General features: G+C 33.2%; 2 protein-coding genes across 4 annotated transcripts; both read left to right on the top strand.

Annotated features, from left to right (window-relative positions):
* Nucleotides 1-352: 352 nt before the first annotated feature.
* LOC136217577 (rhodanese-like domain-containing protein 4, chloroplastic) lies at nt 353-4,390 on the top strand. Its single transcript, XM_066004164.1, has 8 exons — nt 353-1,077; nt 2,587-2,689; nt 2,786-2,872; nt 2,970-3,044; nt 3,138-3,212; nt 3,476-3,556; nt 3,649-3,891; nt 4,003-4,390. Exons 1-8 carry the CDS (start codon nt 488-490, stop codon nt 4,048-4,050), a joined length of 1,302 nt encoding a protein of 433 aa, XP_065860236.1. The 5' UTR covers nt 353-487; the 3' UTR covers nt 4,051-4,390.
* Nucleotides 4,391-14,227: 9,837 nt separating this feature from the next.
* On the top strand, nt 14,228-17,546 carry LOC136220298 (histone H3-like centromeric protein CENH3). Of its 3 annotated transcripts, none has more exons than XM_066008103.1 (7): nt 14,228-14,362; nt 14,510-14,553; nt 15,164-15,212; nt 15,324-15,448; nt 15,808-15,882; nt 16,296-16,371; nt 17,111-17,546. In XM_066008103.1, the coding sequence occupies exons 1-7, from the start codon at nt 14,311-14,313 to the stop codon at nt 17,164-17,166; spliced, it is 477 nt and encodes a 158-aa protein (XP_065864175.1). In that variant the 5' UTR covers nt 14,228-14,310; the 3' UTR covers nt 17,167-17,546. The 3 variants fall into 3 exon arrangements, with proteins under 3 accessions (XP_065864175.1, XP_065864176.1, XP_065864177.1); XM_066008104.1 differs by having other exon boundaries at nt 15,167-15,212; XM_066008105.1 differs by lacking the exon at nt 17,111-17,546 and adding an exon at nt 16,742-17,095.
* Nucleotides 17,547-20,268: the final 2,722 nt, after the last annotated feature.

Here is a 20,268-nt window from a genome sequence, read left to right on the forward strand (position 1 = left end):
ATATAGCTACGAAAAAACAGAAAACAATGGAAACGAACACGAAATGCGAAACGCAAAAACCCTAGTGACCAAAACTGATGATAATCAATCTTTAGTCAAACAATTACCAAACTTTTTTTTTTTATAAAACAATTAGCAAACTTAATCATGTACTTCTGTACTCAAGGTTTTAGGTACTGTATCATTTCTCAGCCACACATTTTCTCACAGTACATTAAGTGATCAAGCCATCAAAATTCCACTGTGATCATCAATTTCTGGATCTCTCTTCCACGTGTCATTCAATGAGTGGAAACATTCCAATCTTTGGCGCCATCTCACCATCAAATTCTACTCACTGAACAACATTGTTATCCCCTGCTTTGCTTTGCTTACTTTTCCTGTCCATTCAATCAAAATCTGCATAAAACATAAAACCCCCATTCTTCATTATGCCTCAAACTTTAGCATAATTTATTAATTTCTGCAACTTTTTTAGAATTATGCCATGGAGGCCCTCCATGCTGCAGGATTGACCCCAATTTCTGTTCTTTCTCAAAATAGAACAGAACCCAGAAAGTTTCTTACTCTCCCTGCAATTTCGCCTCTTAAAATCCCCAATTCCGATACTTTTTCGAGGTCTTTCCGTGGCGGATTAGTGCTCTTATCTTCAGTTGTTAGTGGGTCAGCTAAAGCTTTAACATACGAGGAAGCACTGCAACAATCGACGACCACAAGTCCGTCTGATTTTGTTGATAATGTTGTAAGTTTCGCAGCTGAAAATCCTGTAATTTTAGCAGGTGGTGCTGTAATTTTGGCACTTCCATTGATTTTGTCTCGGGTGTTTCAAAAACCTAAACCCTGGGGTGTTGAGTCTGCAAAGAAGGCTTATGCGGTTTTGGGAGAGGGTGGTGATGCTCAGTTGCTTGATATAAGAGCGCCGGTGGAGTTGAGAAAAGTAGGGAGTCCTGATATCAAGGGTTTAGGAAAGAAGGCGGTGTCCATTGCTTACAATGGTGAGGATAAGCCAGGGTTTTTGAAGAAGCTCTCTTTGAAATTCAAGGAACCAGAGACTACTACTTTGTTCATTCTAGACAAGTAAGGCTTTTTTCCCAAATGCAAATTAGAAATTGTTTTATGGATTGTTTTTTGTGGGTTAATATTAATTTTCTTCATGGACAATTTGGAAAACTAGTAGCTACTACGTTGATTCCAGCATTGTTTTCAGCTATAAAATTCCATTATATGATCATTCTCATCAGTACATTATATGATCATTCTCATCAGTACATTATAGGATCGTTTATCATCATGTATCGAGCAAAAACAACCTGGCCCCTAATCATTCGAACTTTGGGCATTGAGCCTCTAATCTTTTATTTCAAACTTACCTTAAGCTTGGTTTTTTATTTTTGGTTAAATTTCTGTTTGCCCAATTAGTTAGTTGCAGACATCTAAATCACTTAAAAAAAACATTAATTATTTCATCTGTCACTAAAATTATATTTTTATAGTTCCAAATAATGTTTTTACATTTTATCCATAACTTCCTCATGCATATAAAAGAACTGATTTTGAACAATTAAAATGCAAATTGTGAATCGAGATGAAATGAATAATGTTTTGTTAATATAGTTTTATAAAAAGCTGAAAAGCTGTCTTTTCTGGCTATAAAAGCTGTATGTGAAAAGAAAAAAAAAGATCTTGAAATGAAAGATTGATGATTTAATATCTTCAAATGAAAGATTGATGATTTAATATGTTCAATGTACCAAAATTAAATAATGAGGGGCCAATTATGTTAAATAATCATAGTTAATTCCATGGGTAAATTACACCTCTAGCCCTTCAACCTGGGCCTTATTCTGTATAGTTCCTGAACTTCAATATCAGACATGAAAGTCCCTGCACTGTCCTTTATTAACATAAAGTCTCATAAAGTCTCTTATGTAAATGACTTGACAACTTTAAAATGGAAAAGTTAAAAAATGAAAATTGATTAGAACCACAGTTTTCAGGGAATCATGTTTTTTATTTTCTAAATCACCATTATTGGAGCATTGTCTCAATCATTTTTTCTTTCCTAACCAAACAATACCTAAATGACCCCAAAATCAAAAACTTCAAAAATTAAAGTTGCTTACAATATCATTTTCACCAGTCTTACAATAGAGGTTACCAGCTTTGGAGTGCTCAAAGGTTAATGAATTTGTTGAGAGTTCATGGGTGTAATTTACCCTTAATTTCATCACTAAGAACTACTACTAGTCCATCTCAACAACACTAATAGAAATATAGCAAATATCAAATTAATAGATGGAGAAAGAGGAACAGAAAACATTCAAATATTCAGTAATTCAAGATTATATAGTATGGTTGGGTATATTAGAGTATAATGCATGCAAACCTGCTTATCTTTGTTATTGTTTTTTTTTTTCCTTCTCACACGTTCTTGTATGAGTACAATTACACCGGCTGTAAGCATGCAGATATGCACCAAAGAAAGAGACTAAATGGTGCCCAAACTTATAAAATTAGCGCTGCTGGTTATTTGTCATTAAAGTAATGATAGAGAACTAATGTTGTGAAACTTTTGAGGAAGGCCAGATTTGATGGAAACTCTGAATTGGTAGCGGAGCTGGTGGCTGTAAATGGATTTAAAGGTGCTTATGCTATAAAAGATGGAGCAGAAGGACCCCGGGGATGGATGGTACTTTTCTGGTCTATTATTGTTTTGGTATCCATATATAATATGTGTTTTCTTTAATTAGATTAACATATTGTGAATTGGATTGAAACTTGGCAGAATAGTGGTCTTCCTTGGATAGCTCCTAGCAAATCATTCAGTCTTGATCTTAGCAGTTTCACAGATGCTATCACTGAAGCACTTGGAGTAAGTATCTTATTATCAATAATAATTTGGTAATGTTCTCAATAATATTATAAAAAATAGCGTTTATGTCTAAGTAATCACTGAAATGATTTGGCAGGATGGATCAGATGGCCTGGGTTTAACCGTTGGGATTGCAGCCGCTGCTGGGCTTGGTGTATTAGCCTTCTCCGAGGTTTGTTTTTTGTTTGGTCTTCTGCTTTTATTTTGAGTACAACAGAGTTTGTAACCTGACGAACATGATTCAGTTTTTCCTTTTCTTTTACAGATTGAAACAATACTCCAAGTATTAGGCTCAGCTGCAATAGTTCAACTTGCCAGTAAGAAACTTATATTCGCAGAGGTATGTCTTCGACATCCTCAAAACTACATTTTATTTCTTTGAAAAATGATTGATGTACAACATACGTCCCTGAAGTCTGGTCGGGTTTGATTCTATTTCATTACATTACATTGCATGTGTTCCGGTTTAAATTATATGCTCCAAAGAAAAAATTAAAAAGAAAGGCACCCTTTTCATAATGATTATTCAAAAACTATAGTGCATCATTAAATCAAAAACATTTTGGTTCGTATTAAGCATGAACTTGTTACCTACCTTGGCAGGACCGTAAGAAAACTCTGCAACAAGTTGATGAATTTTTAAACACCAAGGTTGCACCTAAAGAGCTCGTTGATGAGATAAAGGTATTAAACTTGATTTTTGAAACTCTGATATTTATTACATAACATGTGATAGCTAAGTATGAACAAAAATGAAAACTACTTTGTAAATTCAGCAAATTGGGAAAGCTCTTCTACCGGTTCCAGCGACAAGTAAGGCACTTCCCGAGCCTGTGCCTGCGCCCGTAGAAGCAGCTGCAGATACTACTGCACAGAAGGTAAGTTCAGAACCTGCTCCAGCAGATACTACTGTACTGACGGCAACCTCAGAAGTAGCGGTAGAGCCACCTCCCAAAGTAAATTCAGTTAAAGCAGAATCAATTTCCGGGTTTTCGAGGCCACTTTCGCCTTATCCATATGTAAATCTCATTTTCAATACTTTTATGATTTTTATGACTCTAATTACTAGCATTTTTCTCTTTTTCATTGGTTTGCACAGTAAACAAATATTTGGCATTGTTATATTGCAGTATCCAGATTTAAAACCCCCAACATCTCCTTCTCCATCCCAGCCCTAAAATTATAGAGTTCCATTGAAGTCTTGAAGAATGATTCGACAACAATCAACTGCGTCACGAGGAATTTCTAGGATATTTTGTGAGTTCTCCAACCTGTGTTGCTCATATATATATATGTACAATTTTCAAGTACCACATATCTAGCTAGTCAGGATAAGGTGATGATCTGTGGCCTGTTAGTAAATAAATACAAATTATATTTCTTTTAGCTCTCTGTTGATGTATCCTTTTGTAGAAGTAGTTTATGATTTAACATTATCTTTATATATCCAGTGCTTTTTGGAGGAACAATATGAAAATTGTGTGGTATATGAAGGAAGAGGGAAAGTAATTATGAGTATTATGGATATTCTTATGAAAATCTTTGCTCCTTTACGTATGGCGTACCACGTTAATATTATAACGTATGAATGACGTGGTGTGTTGGACATATAGTGATATTTCTGAGTACTCAAAATGTTAATGAGGGAACATTTCCCTGATATATTCTTGTTAATGGAAACTAAATAGTAGGAGCTGAAATTGGTGGGATGTGAAGGAACTTTGCAATGTATGAGGTGTTTTTGGTAAGTGCAAAAGGGAGGAGAGGTGGTTTGGTGTTGGGTTGGGTTGGAAGAAATAGCTAAATATGGAGATACATGGTTTTACAGATCATTGTATCTATTTTAAACTAGTTAGTGATATAGGCAATGTTAAGGAAAACAAAACGGCTGTATGGACAGCCTGCATCTGGGATCGAGAATTCGTTTCAATTTCCCTCAAATCGGGATTCTGGGCGTTTTTAGCCGCTTGGTTGGTGTAGACGGCGCTTGGAATGAAAAACATTTTTTGTTTTTGATTTGTCTTCTTTTCTTTCTTTATTATAATTCATTTTTGAACATCACGTATGTTGTTGTGTTGTTGGTGGAGTGTAATGATATCGGTTTTTTAAGATAGATTTAGCTGCATTAGGCTATGGTCTCATAAGATACAACAAAAACATGGGCAAACTCGAACCATGTATAAAAGTTATTACCAAAGCAAAAATACAGATCAAACAGAGAGACAAGAACGAAAAATTGCAGAGTTGCATAATTGAACTTAAAAGTAGTAGAGAAAATATTTTGGAAAATGTAGTTATTCCAAAAGGAAAAAAAAAAAAATCATTGATATAGACAAAGATAACGGTTCATAAGCATTACAACATTTTGGATTTAACTTTCACTCACCATTTTCTGTTAAAGGTTTTTATTTTGTTGATCTACTTTGAGGAGGACGAAGGAAGTCTGTCTTCTTTCTTCCTCCTCCAACCGGGTTAGGATTTTTTATTTTTTATTATTGTTTTTTTTCTTTTTAGTCCGTGTTCATATATTTCATCGAATCTCTTTATCCGTCTAAATTGTATCTGCTTTCTACTATTCCATTGTTTATATTATTTTCCGATTTAACAAGAGCAGAAACGGTTTATCTTATCCGTGGATCAATAAATCTACGTGGTTTCAACAAAAGAAAGGACTCAGATCCAAATGTTCGGAGTGGCGTAAATGGTGAAATTTGGATTGCATCTACTTTTCTGCAGATTCCGATTTATGAGAAATATATGTTTCATTGTTGTTTTGTATTTTTTATGCCTTTATGGCCCTTTTTGTTCTATGTAGTCATTTTATTCTCGTTGTAAATCTTATAAGATTTGATTCTTTACTGTTGTTTTTTTTATTATACTTGTTGAGTTTTGATCTAATGAAATTATAAGCATTTTCTATCAAAAAAAAAAAAAAAAACTTTCACTCAAAACAACGATTTGAAAGAATTGCAACATTTTGGATTTAACTCTAATTAGTTATAACCAACTTCCAAATGGACAAAGGCAACGTTTTTGAAGCGTTGCGATTTTTAGATTAGATGAATGTGTGCAACGTTTGAGAATTTTAATAAAACTAAATCTAAAACAATTTGGTTCATATTTATAAAAAAAAAATCCCACATTGGAAGCGAAAAGATTCGATGTGGTGATAACTCTTTAGAGTTAATATCTGCATAAGATAGGTACGCAACAACCTTTCAACATTCCTTTGTGAAAATACATTTACTTACAGCTAACTAATATAGGTGATGTCCTTGAATTATCATATTGTTTGTTGTGTAAACGATAACCACCTCATACAAACACCAACATAACAAGGTTTTGGTTCTCATTATTATTTTTGTTATAGTCATAAACATCTAGTTTTAGAACTAAGTTTTTCATTAATCTTTTTGAACCAATCCAATTTCACTCTCACATAAGCAATTTCTTAAGCTACGATTCTTGACTTTTTAATCAAGAAAGTCGAGAAACCTTTTGTGTCCTTTTACATGATTGGCAGGGCCGGCTCTGGGCTATGAAACGAGGGGCGCCCGCCCAGGGCCCATAACGATAAGGGGCCAAAAAAAATATTTTTATAGTGTATATATAAATACAGATATGAATATATAACATTTAAAATAATTGGTTTAGTTGGTACGATGAGTTATCTATTGATTTCATTTTAGCCCGAGGTTGAGGGTTTCGAACCCCTTTCTTCACATTTTTTAATTACTTTCAAATATTTTTTGGGAAAATTACAAAACTAGGTCAAATGGGAGGCCCATTTACATATTTAACCCATTTACTCAACCTATTACATATCTAGACTCATTTTGTGTGACTTTCTCGTAATACCCCTACCCTTCCCACTTCCCCTCACTCTATCGGTTTCTCTCCCCTGTTCTCCTTGGTGCGCGAAAACGGTTTGGCTCCTCCATTAATGATTTGAAGACTTTTGATCTTCCTATTTGCCTTTAAATTGCATGAAATCTGCACCATGTTTCCAAATCACAATGAAGTTCTCTTTTCATCTCTTGATTCTGCAACTTCCTCACCCTAGAAAACGAAGCCATGGTTCTTCATCTTCCTGTTCGTTAATTGGTTTCTTTCTTCTTGTTACCATTCCAGAAATGGTTATTCTACGTTATTTCCGTCGTTCTTCCCAGTTTATCATACTGTTAGGAGCGAAAAATGTAAGTATCTGCTGTTTTTCCTGCGTTTTCCATGAATTCACTTCGCGTAGTCGATGAATTCGCGGAGATCTGCGAAGAGAACGAGCCTAAAACTTGATGATCTACTTCGCGAATCGATGAATTCGCGACGTTCTGCGAAGAGAAAGAGTCTGAAACGTATGGATCTACCTCGCGAATCTATTAGTTCGCGAAGTCTGCGAATAGATCCTTACGTTTCAGACTTCGCGAAAGCATCGATATGCGACGTAGATAGTCACATTTCAGACCTCGCAGACTTCGCGAAAGAATCGTTATGCGAAGTAAAATCACCTCTTCCCATGCACATTTACATTCGCATGCTTCGCTAATTTTCATTTCGCGAATCCAAAATCGTCCTTTTTCATAACTAACACGGTTAATGTTTTCTGTAGATGGTTGAATACGTAACATCCCTTTCTGGAAGGCGGCGTACTGGGCTGCAGGGAAGATGATTTTCCTTCCTGTATAGGGATGAACTTCCCCAAGATTGACACATTCACTCCTGAAATGATTCGTTAGGAGAGATTGTGTCAATCTCGGGGTGCACCATGGGACACGTCCATCCTATGGTGCCAATCTTCAAAGTGGACCTAACTTAATCCGGTGCCAATTTTAAAGCGGATGAGTAATCTTCGTTTCAAAATTGGTACCAGATTAGTTATTGTGGCAATCTTGTTGTAAATTTTGATAATGTTATGATTTGAATGTTGTTATTGTGGCAATCTTTTTGTAAATTTTGATAATGTTATGATTTGAATGTTATAATCCGTTGTTGTTTGCCCTTTTTTGTTATATACTACTTCGCGAATTAGCTTCAAAACACATCCAGGCTTCGCATATGCGAACTAAATTCATCAAGCAAACCCAAACATTTACTTCGCAGACTTCGCATAGTATGGAATATGCGAAGTCAGACGGGATGGGGCGAGCCGCGCGTAAATATTGGGGGTATTTTTGGAAAGTCACACAAAATGAGTCTAGATATGTAATAGGTTGAGTAAATGGGCCTCCCATTTGACCTAGTTTTGTAATTTTCCCATATTTTTTTCCTCCACCACCTTATTTTATCACTATCAAATATATATTTTTTCCATTTATTGAGATTGAGAGTTCAAACATCTTTCTACCAATTTTTTAATTACTTTCAAAAAAAATTTCCTCTGCCACCTTATTTTATCGTAATTAAATATATTTTTTCTATTTATTTTCTGTAATGAATTATTACTATAATTTTCATGTTTTCTTAAATCTAAATTATCAATTTATATATTGTATAAAAAAATAACTATTTAAGTCAATTCATTCAAAAAAAAAGTCAATATATATATTCAATATGAAAAATAATATTTACTTCTTGCAATTTTACATGACACATATACTTGTTATTTTAGTACACAAATAATTCTAGTTAGTATACTCGTTACTACTGCACTACTAATTTAGCTTCCATATAGAAAATAGTGCAATCTTAAACATAACGTTTACGAGTTGATGCAATTTCAAACCTAGTTGATTAAAAATGAGTTTTTTCCATTAACGTTAAAAATGAATTATTTCCATATTGAGTGACCAGAACGGTGGAGGTTGGAGTGAGGATAGAACAAGAAATTACACATAAAAGATCTCATTTTCGTCAATTAAGCTTGAAAATGTACCAATTGATAAACGTTAGGCTAAAAATTACAATATTTTATTTATGAATGCTAATTGCTCTCTCCTAATAACCATATGACTAAATTAGTACCTTATTCCTTGTGATAAAAAAATCATTCAACCTCCAACTTAAAAATGTATATATGGGGGTCCAAATTTATCATCTCGCTCCGGGCCTCTAAAAGGTCAGGAACGGCCCTGATGATTGGTATCTACCAAGAAAAAAGCACAACATTTCATCGATAAAATTAAACTATATTCAAAAGATTAGTTTTATTCCAATACATGTTCTCTAACTCATCATTTTCTCTTATGCCTTGATTGTTGCGTAGGTCGTCTTTTCAGGTTGTCAACCTAATAGACGACTTTGACTTTATTTGCCATCTTTTTATTAGGTCGCTCTTTCGAGTTTTCAACCTAATATATATTTTTTTTAATGTGGTTATACTTTAGACGGTCCTAATAAATGGGTGTGTGTGAATTTATAAATATCAATTTTTGCATGTGCCATTTTTTTGAATTTTCAGCAAATTTCTAATAAATTTAAAAATCATATCGGAATATATGTAGTTTTATCTTAAGTAAATTTATCAAAAGGAATTATATTTTTGAAAGTTAATTAATTATATTCTGATATATTTTGGTACAATTGCCAATTATATACAGATATATTTAGATAATGTTTGTTAAATCAGAATATAATGTTAAATTATTTGAGGCATTGCAGTTTATTTTTATATAAGTTAAATTCATTATATTTTCAGTTATATTCATATATTCTTCAATGATATTTGAATATTTGGTTTATCGGGTTAGGCTATACTTACTTTGTTTTTTGACAAAGTAAGTCTTATTTTGTTTTTTTCACCATTAGATGGTGATGAATTTTGACAAAGTAAGCTCATTTAATAGTAGAAAAAATAAAGTAAAACTTATTTTGTCAAAAATAAACTAAGCATAGAAGGCACCTGGTTTATCGTTTTGATGTTAATTAATATGTTAATGAATCTTTTAGAAATATGTGATCCTCACATAATATATAATGAGTTTATGGAGTAAAAAAAAGGTGTATTCTATACTTATTTTATTTTTTCACCATTGGATGATGAAGTATAAAATTCATCCAATGGTGAAAACACACAAAATAAGCATACCTCTACAAAAAAAAAAAAAAAAAAAACTAATAGAAGGAATTTATATGATAAATATTAGTTAAGAATAGATTGTATTTTTAAGATTTAATTCAAAATATACATATTGCTTTTTGTAGTCTTTTTTTAGGGTAAATTTCAAATAAAACCCATGTGGTTTCACTAATTTTCAGATAAAGGATTATGATTTACTTTTTGTCAAAACGAGGATTGAGGTTTCACATTTGGATTAATGCTATTAAAACCATCTTTAACGACCTGAAAATGAAAATTTTCAAGAATTAAAGTTGTTCAATGTCATATTTCCTATGGAACTACATTTTCGATTTTCGAAAATCATCTTTTTTGGAACTTTCTCTCTCTAAACATTAACTTTCTCTCTCTTTACCAAACTTCATCTAAATAACCTCAAAATAAAAAAGTTGAATAATTAAATTTGCTTAGAATATTAGTAGTTCTTAAAATATGTCATTTTTAAAGTCGTCAAGGGTGATTTTAATAGTATCAATCGAAAAAGTCCTTATTTTGCTAAAATTGAAAAAACCTCAATCCTCGTTTTGATAAAAAGTAAATCACAGTCCTTTATCTGAAAATTAGTGAAACCACATGGATTTTATTTGAAATTTACCATTTTTTTTATATAAATGTGGAGTTTTATTTCTCCTAATTTTCTTCATATATTTGTATTTTTTCATCTAATGAAATTATTTATGGCATTTTATATATATAAAAAATTCAAAATATACACATTAACCTTGTAAAAGATAAATCTAACTAAGCAACAGTAATTGAGGGAAAAAATAAAAGGTTTCGTTAATAATAATAAGATAAAAATATAAAAATAAATCATATGATTTGATCAATTTGTAAGAACGATTGTCGTGATTTAAAAGTTTGTAAATATTGGTCTGTGTTTTATGCAGTTTACAAACCCATGATTTCATCAAGAATTGTCATTGTGACTATTTATCACAAAATGGAGTGATTAAATCAATTAAAAATTAATTCTACAAATTACCTGAAATACAAGGTTTGACTTATAAATTAACTAAACCACACAAATATCATTTGGTTTAAAAATTGACTCAGAACCCGAAGAGTTTTATTTGGTAAGAAAAAGTTTTAGGTAAGGGTAGGTCTACCCACTCCCAAGGTCAGAGCAAACCGTAGACCTTGATGAGGATTTACAGTAGAATTTACAGATTACCCGAAGAGTTAGCACCTTAATTTGGGAGGTTTAAAATCCTCGTTTAAAAGCATCAAGAATTGGTGACTTTTCTCGTAAATTTAAAAAGGGAAAACTACGTAAAAATTCATGTTTTAACAAATATTTATAACTATGTCAAATCATAATTTTGGATTATATCAAACAAATAAAATCAGTACTTTTAATATATTTTAAAGATTAAAATTTATAAATGAGAAGTCTAAAATATATTTTTTAGGATTTATGAATTGAAGTCTAGAATTTTTAAACTATAATATAAAATCATAATATATAGAGAATAATGACATATTAAAAATTAAATTTTGTTGTTTCAAAAAAAAAAAATTAAATTTTGTGATATTACTTAGTTGTAATTTTGTACTTAATTATGATATTCATGTATTTGACCCTTTTAAAAAGTCGGGTTAAAACCCACATTCAATTTGGAAGCGAGTGAACAAGTGACTGGTCCATTTTACTGGGTCCAATTAATTTCCAACATCAGGCCCATCGGCCCATTCAGAATCCAAATCAGAAGCATATGGGTCAAGCTCTATCTCACACATTTGGATCATTATCCTAACCAAAATGGATTACAAGTGCAGACCTGTCCATTCTAAATTGGGTCAAATACATGAATATGTATAAAATTACTACTAAGTCATATTACCAAACTTAATTTTTAATATGTCATTATTTTTTATATATTATGATTTTACATCATAATTTAAAAATTCTAAACTCCAATTCATAAATCATAAATCTTAAAAAATATATTCTAGATTTCTAATTTATAAATTTCAATCCTTAGAATATATTAAAAGTAATGGTTTTACTAGTTTGACATAATTTAAAATTATAACTTGACATAGTTGTAAATAGTTTTTAAAAGATGAATTTATGTGTAATTTTCCCTTCTAAATTCTAGTTGATCCATTTCAAATCCGCATCAAGATCCATGTCAGGATTCGAGTCAGGGTTCTTTTGTATAATCATGTGAATTGTTATCAAAGTGAAAATGCTCAAGAAGTTATAAATTTTATATCGTTTCTTTTGGAAATGTTTTCTTAAAGCAAAGTTACGTGTACGTAGTTTCATAATAATTCTAGTCGATCTAGTTTTAATCCATTGTAATGAGTTATGTTATAATTATATGTATGGTTACAAAACTCAATTTTTTTTTTTAAATATAATAACATTTATCCAACAACTTTACATTCAAACTCCATAAACAAGAATATTTTATAATAGTGTATACAATTATGTAAATTGGAATATGATAGAAAAATATTAGTATATTTTAAGTCGAATTTGGGGAGATCATTTTAAATCTAAACTTCACGCATAAGGTTATGTTATAATTTGCGCACAGTTAGAACCGAATGGAAATAACAAACATCATCACAAGTTTCAATTTCCTTAACCTACTAAATAAAGTTATATCATTACTCTATGCATGGTTATGTCCAATAAACTTTGCAAATATTGTAAAATGGCTCGAGTGGATATGATTAACAATTTTTTAGAGCAATTATAAACATAAACACTTAGAATAAGCAAGTGGAGATACATCAATATCGATTTATCAGATGAGGTAGGGGGAGATTACATATTTTCTCTACACGTAACCAGAAATCGAACCCAAAATCATCCAATACCACTATCTTATTTGAATTACTCCAAAAGTGTCAAATTCGAATCAAATTGGTGCTCGATCCAGGGGGAATTCAGCATGGGGCTACTGGGGGCAGTTGCCCCCACTGACATCTGTATTTTTTTTAGAACTATGTCATTTTATTTACAACAAAAATAAAATAATAAAAAGTAAATATTTAAATGTAAAACTAAATAGGTCTTAAAATAAACCATCAGTATCTCTTACTCTATTGAATCTCTTTAGTTATTCTTCCTCAATTCCTCTTTCTTCTTAAGCCTAAATTGATATTCCTAATTCTAAGTAAGATTTAATCAAAATCGACAGCCAATCCCTCCGTAATTGAATCGTTGGTCCAACACTCCATCTCTGATCTTTGCCTCTCTCCTTTGGTATTTTTTTTGCTCCTACTTGAATTTTGATTTGGTATTTCTGCTACTATTTTACTTGAACTTGAGCTTTGATCTCTGGTTTTCTATAATTATTATTTTTTGGATAAAAATTATTTTAGTCGTATTGTTTGCCCCCATGGGGGAGAAATCCTGGATTCGCCCCTGGCTCGATCTAACCATTAACCTGATTAGCGACGACTCGAACCTATACGAATAGTCTCTCAAAAGATGTTGTCCATCATCAGTAACACTAGTACAATGAGAGCCATAAAAAACAACTCGCGATCAGTTGGCATGATACGGTAATCCATAATTTTTATTTTGTCTTTTCTAATTCAGTACAAGCAGAAATGGTTTATCTAGACTATTCATAGTGAGTGAGTGTAACGTAAATTGACATATATTTCAAGTATCTATCATCTTACAATATTGTATGAAATTGAAATGTAGGTAAGGATCAATTCAAGATTTACCTGGTTTTTGAATTGGAATATTGGATGATCAAAGCTTTCCCTTTTAGATTGTATTGTTCTTTTGATTGTTGCCTAACTTGTTGTAGAAAATGAAGAGAAAGAAATAAGGGAAGAGAGAAACCGAGAAGAAAGGAAAAGAGAAACCAAATTTTTCGATTTTATTTGCAGGAAAGAGAGAATGAGAAATGAGAAAGATAAGGATATTTTTATCTAAATGAAATTAAAATGTCAAGAAATTAAAAAATTAAACTATGTAAATAGACTTTCAAATTGTTGCAAATTTATAATTAACCCACAAACAAAATTATAATTTAGCTTTTATCTTGCGCACAAAGAGCTGCCACCGAAAAAATTGTTTTTGCAAAGTTTTCCAAAACAACAAACTTCTCCCGAAGCGATGTCGTTCCCACGCGAACCGAAGCCACCTCATGAACAAACTTCTCCCGAAACGATGTCGTTCCCACGCGAACCGAAGCTACCTCATGAACAAACTTCTCCCGAAACGATGTCGTTCCCACGCGAACCGAAGCCACCTCATCAACCGTCCGGAGAAGCAGAAATGTTATACTTATGGAACCTCCAACGGACAAAAATTTAAAAAGTGACAGAGCGGCAAAACGATTATACAAAAGTTGTAGAAACAAAGGAAAAGAGGAACCTACTGCTCCACAATTTTATTTTCCCCTCTTCTCCGATGGCCAGAACCAAGCATCCGGCGAACCGGAATCGCGGTCCAAATAAATCCGGTTACCTACTTTCTATCCTATTCATTTCTTACAATACTATTTAACGCTTTTCTTTCTGTCTTCGCCTCTTCATATCTCTATACATGTTTAAACTAATGTCTTCTGATTTTCCCTCTTTCTAAACCCTAATTTTTCCTTCACTTGCAGCTCCTGGAGATCACGCAACAACTTCACAGTCAACGCCATCGGCGGTACCCTCTCTCTCTGTTTCTGTTACTTGTTTTGCCTCTTGGCTTGCTGGGAAAACGCATTTAGTGGAAGTAGCCTTTATCTCTCTCTTCTGATATGTTCGGATGAAAATTTTGAACTAATTCCAATTGGTTTGTTCTTAGACCTTTTGGAATTGAAAAGCTAGACATTTAATTGTTTAATAATGGCTGAACATTCAAATTTTCATGCTAGGGAGTGTAACTGTTGCTTGCTTTAATTGTTTAATAATGGCTGAACCTTGTTAAGCCGTCTCTTGCTTTTTTCTTTAAAATTTTGCGCTTCGGTTAAATAAAATGGTTATGTGAAGCTTATTATTTTTAGTTTAACTTAGAGCTCAATTCCCTCTGGATCTATGTAGATTTTATTATTATTATTATTATTTATTTTTGGACAAGTGTACGTAGAGATTTTAGATTCAAATGTGATGAAGTTGAACATTTCTACATCTCATGTATAGCTAATCCGAGCCTTTGAACTTTTCTTTCCTATTAGATTTCATACTTATCTGGATGTATCATTTGTTATGTTTTTTTAATATATATATATATATATTTCATGTAATGTTTTCCTTTTCTACTTTCCGTACCCAAGAAGGCCACAAGATCAAAAAGAGGGGAACATCAGAGAGATACACCATCAAGTGAGGTTTATTGCTCTCAAATTAGATGATGTTGATCAAGTTGATTGCAGTAGTAGTGATCTGAGGTCTTGGATTGTATTCTCATTTTATTTTCATTACTACTTTCTAAAGCTTCTAGAGCAGAAATCAAGAAGAAAAGACATCGCTTCAGGCCAGGAACAGTGGCTCTGAGAGAAATTCGCAAGTTCCAGAAGACCACGGAGTTGCTTATCCCAGCTGCCCCCTTTATCCGTCTTGTGAGTCTCCTCTCTCCAAATATGCAATTAGATGAAGATGACTCATAAAAAAAGATGCCGACATGAAGATAACTGATTAAGAAAAAATAATGCCTATCATTTTATCTTATCTATATCCATTGATATTCATGGGTTGTCCAACAAAACTAGCTGTATATTTTGAAAGTAAGCACAAAAGTTTCCTGAATACCCTTACATGCAAACATGTTTGTTGAATTCTTCAATTAGATATATATTGATGATATTGGCATCCGAAACTAAAACTATATGGTGCTTCACCACGGATGCATTATGTAGTCAAATTTTGTGAATCAAGATGGTCTGCATTAGATGGCGTTTATAGTCCTTATCTATTTCAGGTAAGAGGTCTCACTGCGCAATACTCTCTGGAAGTTAACCGTTGGACAGCTGAAGCTTTAGTAGGACTTCAAGAGGTATTATATACATACATACATACATACATACATATATACATACAGACCTCATACTTGCATACAACATATGAATACCTGCATTTGGTGCGTGTATAACCAGTGAGGGTGATTATATTGCTTAAATTTTGTCCCCACAGTGTCGAAATTTGGGTCATAGGCCATTAACAAGCATGTAAAAACTTCTTCATGGTAAACATTCTTCCCGATATTTGACAAACTTATAAGGTTGATATATGTTCATGATTCTATATTGTGCAGTTTCTATGCCATGCTTATTGTGATCAATCAAACTCAAGCGTCTCTTTTCTGATTATAATCTTCATGAGGCTGGGGCATATTACACTAGTAATCATAGGAGATCTTCATTTTAGATTTGATGAATTCTAATTGCAGGTTTTTTTTGTTGTTTGTAGGCAGCTGAGGATTTCTTGGTCCATTTGTTTGAAGATTCAATGTTATGTGCATTTCACGCAAGGCGTGTTACATTAAGTAAGTTAAACTTTCCAGAACTGTTAACATTAGTCTCTTTTTTATTTATTTATCTATTTCTTTATATTTTTCCTCCTTGATGTGCTATTATATTTTTTGTTTTGTTTTTTTTATTACTGTGTTTAGCTAGGGGTACATATGATGATGCTCTTATAATCTCTGTTCAAATGATGATTTGCTAGTGTCAGTTGCCTACTATATTTTTGTTTGATTGAATGATTGAGGAGTTCAAATATATTTTTCTTTGTATCAGAAGTATGATCATCCATAGTTTGTTTACTTAAGTTTGTTGGAATCCTAAAAGATGATGTAAAGAGTTGAGAAATGGTGATCCATGTTGCTTATAAAAAGTTGCTTATGTTAAATATAGGCTTTTGCTAGACTGGGTGTGAATCAGAGTCATTTGTGAACATAGTTTGAATTGAACTTTGTACAGCAATGTTACAATGTGGCTACATAGAAGCATAATCTGTTTTGACTGGTCAGTGCTCTCCATCCAGCTGGGCTTTTTTTCTCTTATCTCGTACATCTGCATATGATGACTTTCATTGTTTATTTCTTCTAAGATGTCCTGGTTTATTGGAGGCTGTTGCAATTGAATTTTATTTGTGTCAATTAGTTTCTACAAATTAACCATCTTTTTGTTATCATTTCCTATGATCCAAAGCCATCCATAACTCTGTGCAAGAGCATGCTTCTCCCATTGTCTAAGGCATTATTTATTTCCTTGTTGGCTCAGTGAAAAAGGATCTTGAATTAGCACGGCGGCTTGGAGGGAAGGGACAGCCTTGGTGAGAGTAGCACAGCACAGACCTCACCAATTGTAACCATTGAAACATGTAATTTAGTATGTTGCTTTGATAGCTATTCTTTCCAGTTATTTGTAAGTAACTATCAGAATTTAGGAAGTAGTATAATATTTTGACATTCTTCATACCATTGACAGCTACCAGTAGTAAATGTGTGAGTGAAGAAACTGATTGTAGCCTAGCAAAGACTGTAGACAAGGTAGAGATCCACGTAGTTAGATGAACTTCACCATTTTATCTTTATACTATTCTTGTCCCTTCTTTTGATTGTGCAGTGTAGAAGAATTTGAAAAATGACTAGGGATTAGGGATTTAAGAAAAAGGATGTGTAAATCTAATTCCACCCAAGAATGTGATATTTTAATACATGGCACAAATGCAGTTTGCTAATTCATTAGAAAAAAAGGACCTTTAAAACAGTAATATTAATGCAGCAAATATGAAAATGGCAGATAAATCAAATGCAAATAATATTCGATAACCTTAGGTTCTGATTTATACTGTTGTTATAATGGAATGCTCTTTATAATAGAGAGGTTAATTGTTAGGTATTAGTCACCATTTTTATTTTTAGCATTTGAAATAGGTTACTCGGGTCAATTTTGGGACGTAGATAATCCAAGAACATTTTTATATATTTTTCTCGTGAGGTATTTTTGTAATTTAAACTTTTTTCCATAATTTTCATGTCGGGAATTTTTTTATTTTACTAAAGAGGATAAAATGAGAAGGTGGAAATTACAGCATAAGTGGAGGAGTAAGAAAACTGTACATACATTTTCCAGCAACTTTCCAAATGCAGTTGCCTTTACAGGCTATAAATACAAGACTTTGCCATCATTTTGCAAGGCTTCGCAATCCAACAATCAGATCAGACTCATGCCTCAATCCAACAGTAAATCGCAACGATTTTCAACTTTTGTTTATTTAATTCAACTTGCCTTTAAATCTTCTTAACATCGAGATGACATCGAGTTAAGCTTTACTTCAGCACTCATTATCTCTTTTTGTAAGTCTTTACTTTTCAAGTTTGATCAAAGCTTCGAGCATCTTTTCAATTGAATATTTGTCAATTTACGTTTATGTACTTTCGTTTAGTTAATTGTCATCCCTTGCGAGATTAATTTCAAACCTAGTGGTTTTCGTACTTTCGATTCTTGCAGTCATCTTATTGGAAGTCAAGCACGCAATTTACATTTTCAAAATGTCAATTTAGCTTACACATTTTGAGATTTCAATACAATTTTTTTTGGCACATCCTTTATTTGAAAAAAGGCACAAACAATTTTGACACGCTCGGTGGTACAACATAATGTTCACAAGTGCACAATTTTAAATTTTAAATCTTTGGTAAAACGATACATCGTTTGTCAAAACCCAATCCAGAAAATATTTTTGGCACGCTCGATGGGACCCAAACGTTCTAAAGACAAAGAAAGTCTAAGGCATCCGAAGGCAGAAATTGGACATGTGAACCCAGAGCAAGTAGCTGACATTATTGACCAAGTCGAAGGAGGCAATAACAGTTTCTCTTCAGTTGCAAATATGGAGTGCATTCCTCCGTCATGACAAGAGGCACAAAGTCCACCTATGGTAGGTTCTCCCGAGAAAGAAGGCTTCAAAATGCTAAGAGAAATGAGCATGATGTTGGTGAATTGGAAGAACCACATGATGGACCAATTGGTTCAAATTATTTTAGTGGGCAACAAGAAAGACTCGTCCAAGTCTAATGTTGCTTCTAGCTATTCAACCTTTGTCTAGTTGCCAAATAAAACCTCACTCCAAAAAATGCAAGCGAACCCGGACTCAGCAGTACAAGGATCGTTGTAATAGGTCCAAAAAAAATCCCTTCCAAGAGGATGACACTATTGTAAAGCCACAAAATAGTGGACATTCTAGCCATCCCCAAGCGGGTAGCAGGTCTCAAACACTTATGGGTCATATTCAAAGTCAAAATGAGTGAAAAATCAACCAATTAATTACAACATGAATGAAGAACCAATACTAATTCAACACTTAAGAAGCATCCCTAGAGGTTGAACTGTATGAGGAGTGGTAGTAACACAAAATCTGGATGTGTTGTATTTATTTGCGCAAATGTTGCCTAAGACATCAACTTCGGTTCCTAAAAACAATCAAATGAACATGGAGTCCGTTATAGAGATGGTGCACGAACTTTATGGACCAAACTTGAAACAAGTTGGAATGTGATAGGGAATGCTGACATATTATGGTAGATTCAGGGACGCATACCTAGAGACGCATCCCCACTTTCCCTTGCCAAACTACAGGTGGTCCCAAAATAGGTAAGCACTTCCCTGGCCCCAAGATAACAGATCCCTCTTTATTTATACTAAACAGTTAACTACCAGACAAAAGCCTATCACCCTTCCTTATAGTAACACTTTTGGCTCTCCCATTTCTTGATACTGATTGTTAACATTACCACCCGCTAGGGAACTAGTCTTGCCCATAAGACTAAAAGACATATACTAGGTCTATATCATGATCTCGTCCTCCCAAGTTGATTCTTCTGCTCTTCGATCTTTCCATTGAACGAGCTACTACTTGACTTGTTCTCCTCGCTTTGTTACTGTACGATTTGCTAGCACACAGACTGGTTGCAAGGAATCATCAATGTCAATTTCAAGCCCTGCTGGCAACGATGGTTCCATTGAACGAGGCTGGTCTGCCCTCTTTAACATGGACATGAGGAACATTGGTTGTACTCTAGAATGTGGAGGAAATTGTAACTCGTATACCACTTCCCCTGTTCGTTTAATAGCCTGAAATGTCCCGTAAAACCTTGCTGCCATTTTTTCGATTGATTTTCCTAGCTACAGATTGCTGTCAGTGCGACCGTAACTTTAAGTAGGCCCAATCTCCTTTCTCAAACTTTACGTCACATCGACTCAAATCATCTATTGACTTTATCACTTGTTGCACCTTTTGCAAGTTGAACTTCAACCGAGCTAGAGCACACGTTCTATCTTTTAACTCACTCACAACTATTTCCACCTTCACTTCTCTTTGTATAAATTGAAACGGGGGTGGCGAGTTTACGTCTATAAACTACTTCAAATAAGGT

This window comes from Euphorbia lathyris, chromosome 2 (genome assembly GCF_963576675.1).
Source record: "Euphorbia lathyris chromosome 2, ddEupLath1.1, whole genome shotgun sequence".
Classification (NCBI taxonomy): Eukaryota; Viridiplantae; Streptophyta; class Magnoliopsida; order Malpighiales; family Euphorbiaceae; genus Euphorbia; species Euphorbia lathyris.

Bases quoted from the DNA above. Each gene is read 5' to 3' on its own strand.
- LOC136220298 (XM_066008103.1), top strand. From the start codon at position 14,311: ATGGCCAGAACCAAGCATCCGGCGAACCGGAATCGCGGTCCAAATAAA. The intron at 14,554-15,163 runs GTACCCTCTCTC...TCCGTACCCAAG, and splicing joins CACAGTCAACGCCATCGGCG to AAGGCCACAAGATCAAAAAG. The intron at 15,449-15,807 runs GTGAGTCTCCTC...TATCTATTTCAG, and splicing joins CTGCCCCCTTTATCCGTCTT to GTAAGAGGTCTCACTGCGCA.
- LOC136217577 (XM_066004164.1), top strand. From the start codon at position 488: ATGGAGGCCCTCCATGCTGCAGGATTGACCCCAATTTCTGTTCTTTCT. The intron at 1,078-2,586 runs GTAAGGCTTTTT...GAGGAAGGCCAG, and splicing joins ACTTTGTTCATTCTAGACAA to ATTTGATGGAAACTCTGAAT. The intron at 3,557-3,648 runs GTATTAAACTTG...TTGTAAATTCAG, and splicing joins AGCTCGTTGATGAGATAAAG to CAAATTGGGAAAGCTCTTCT.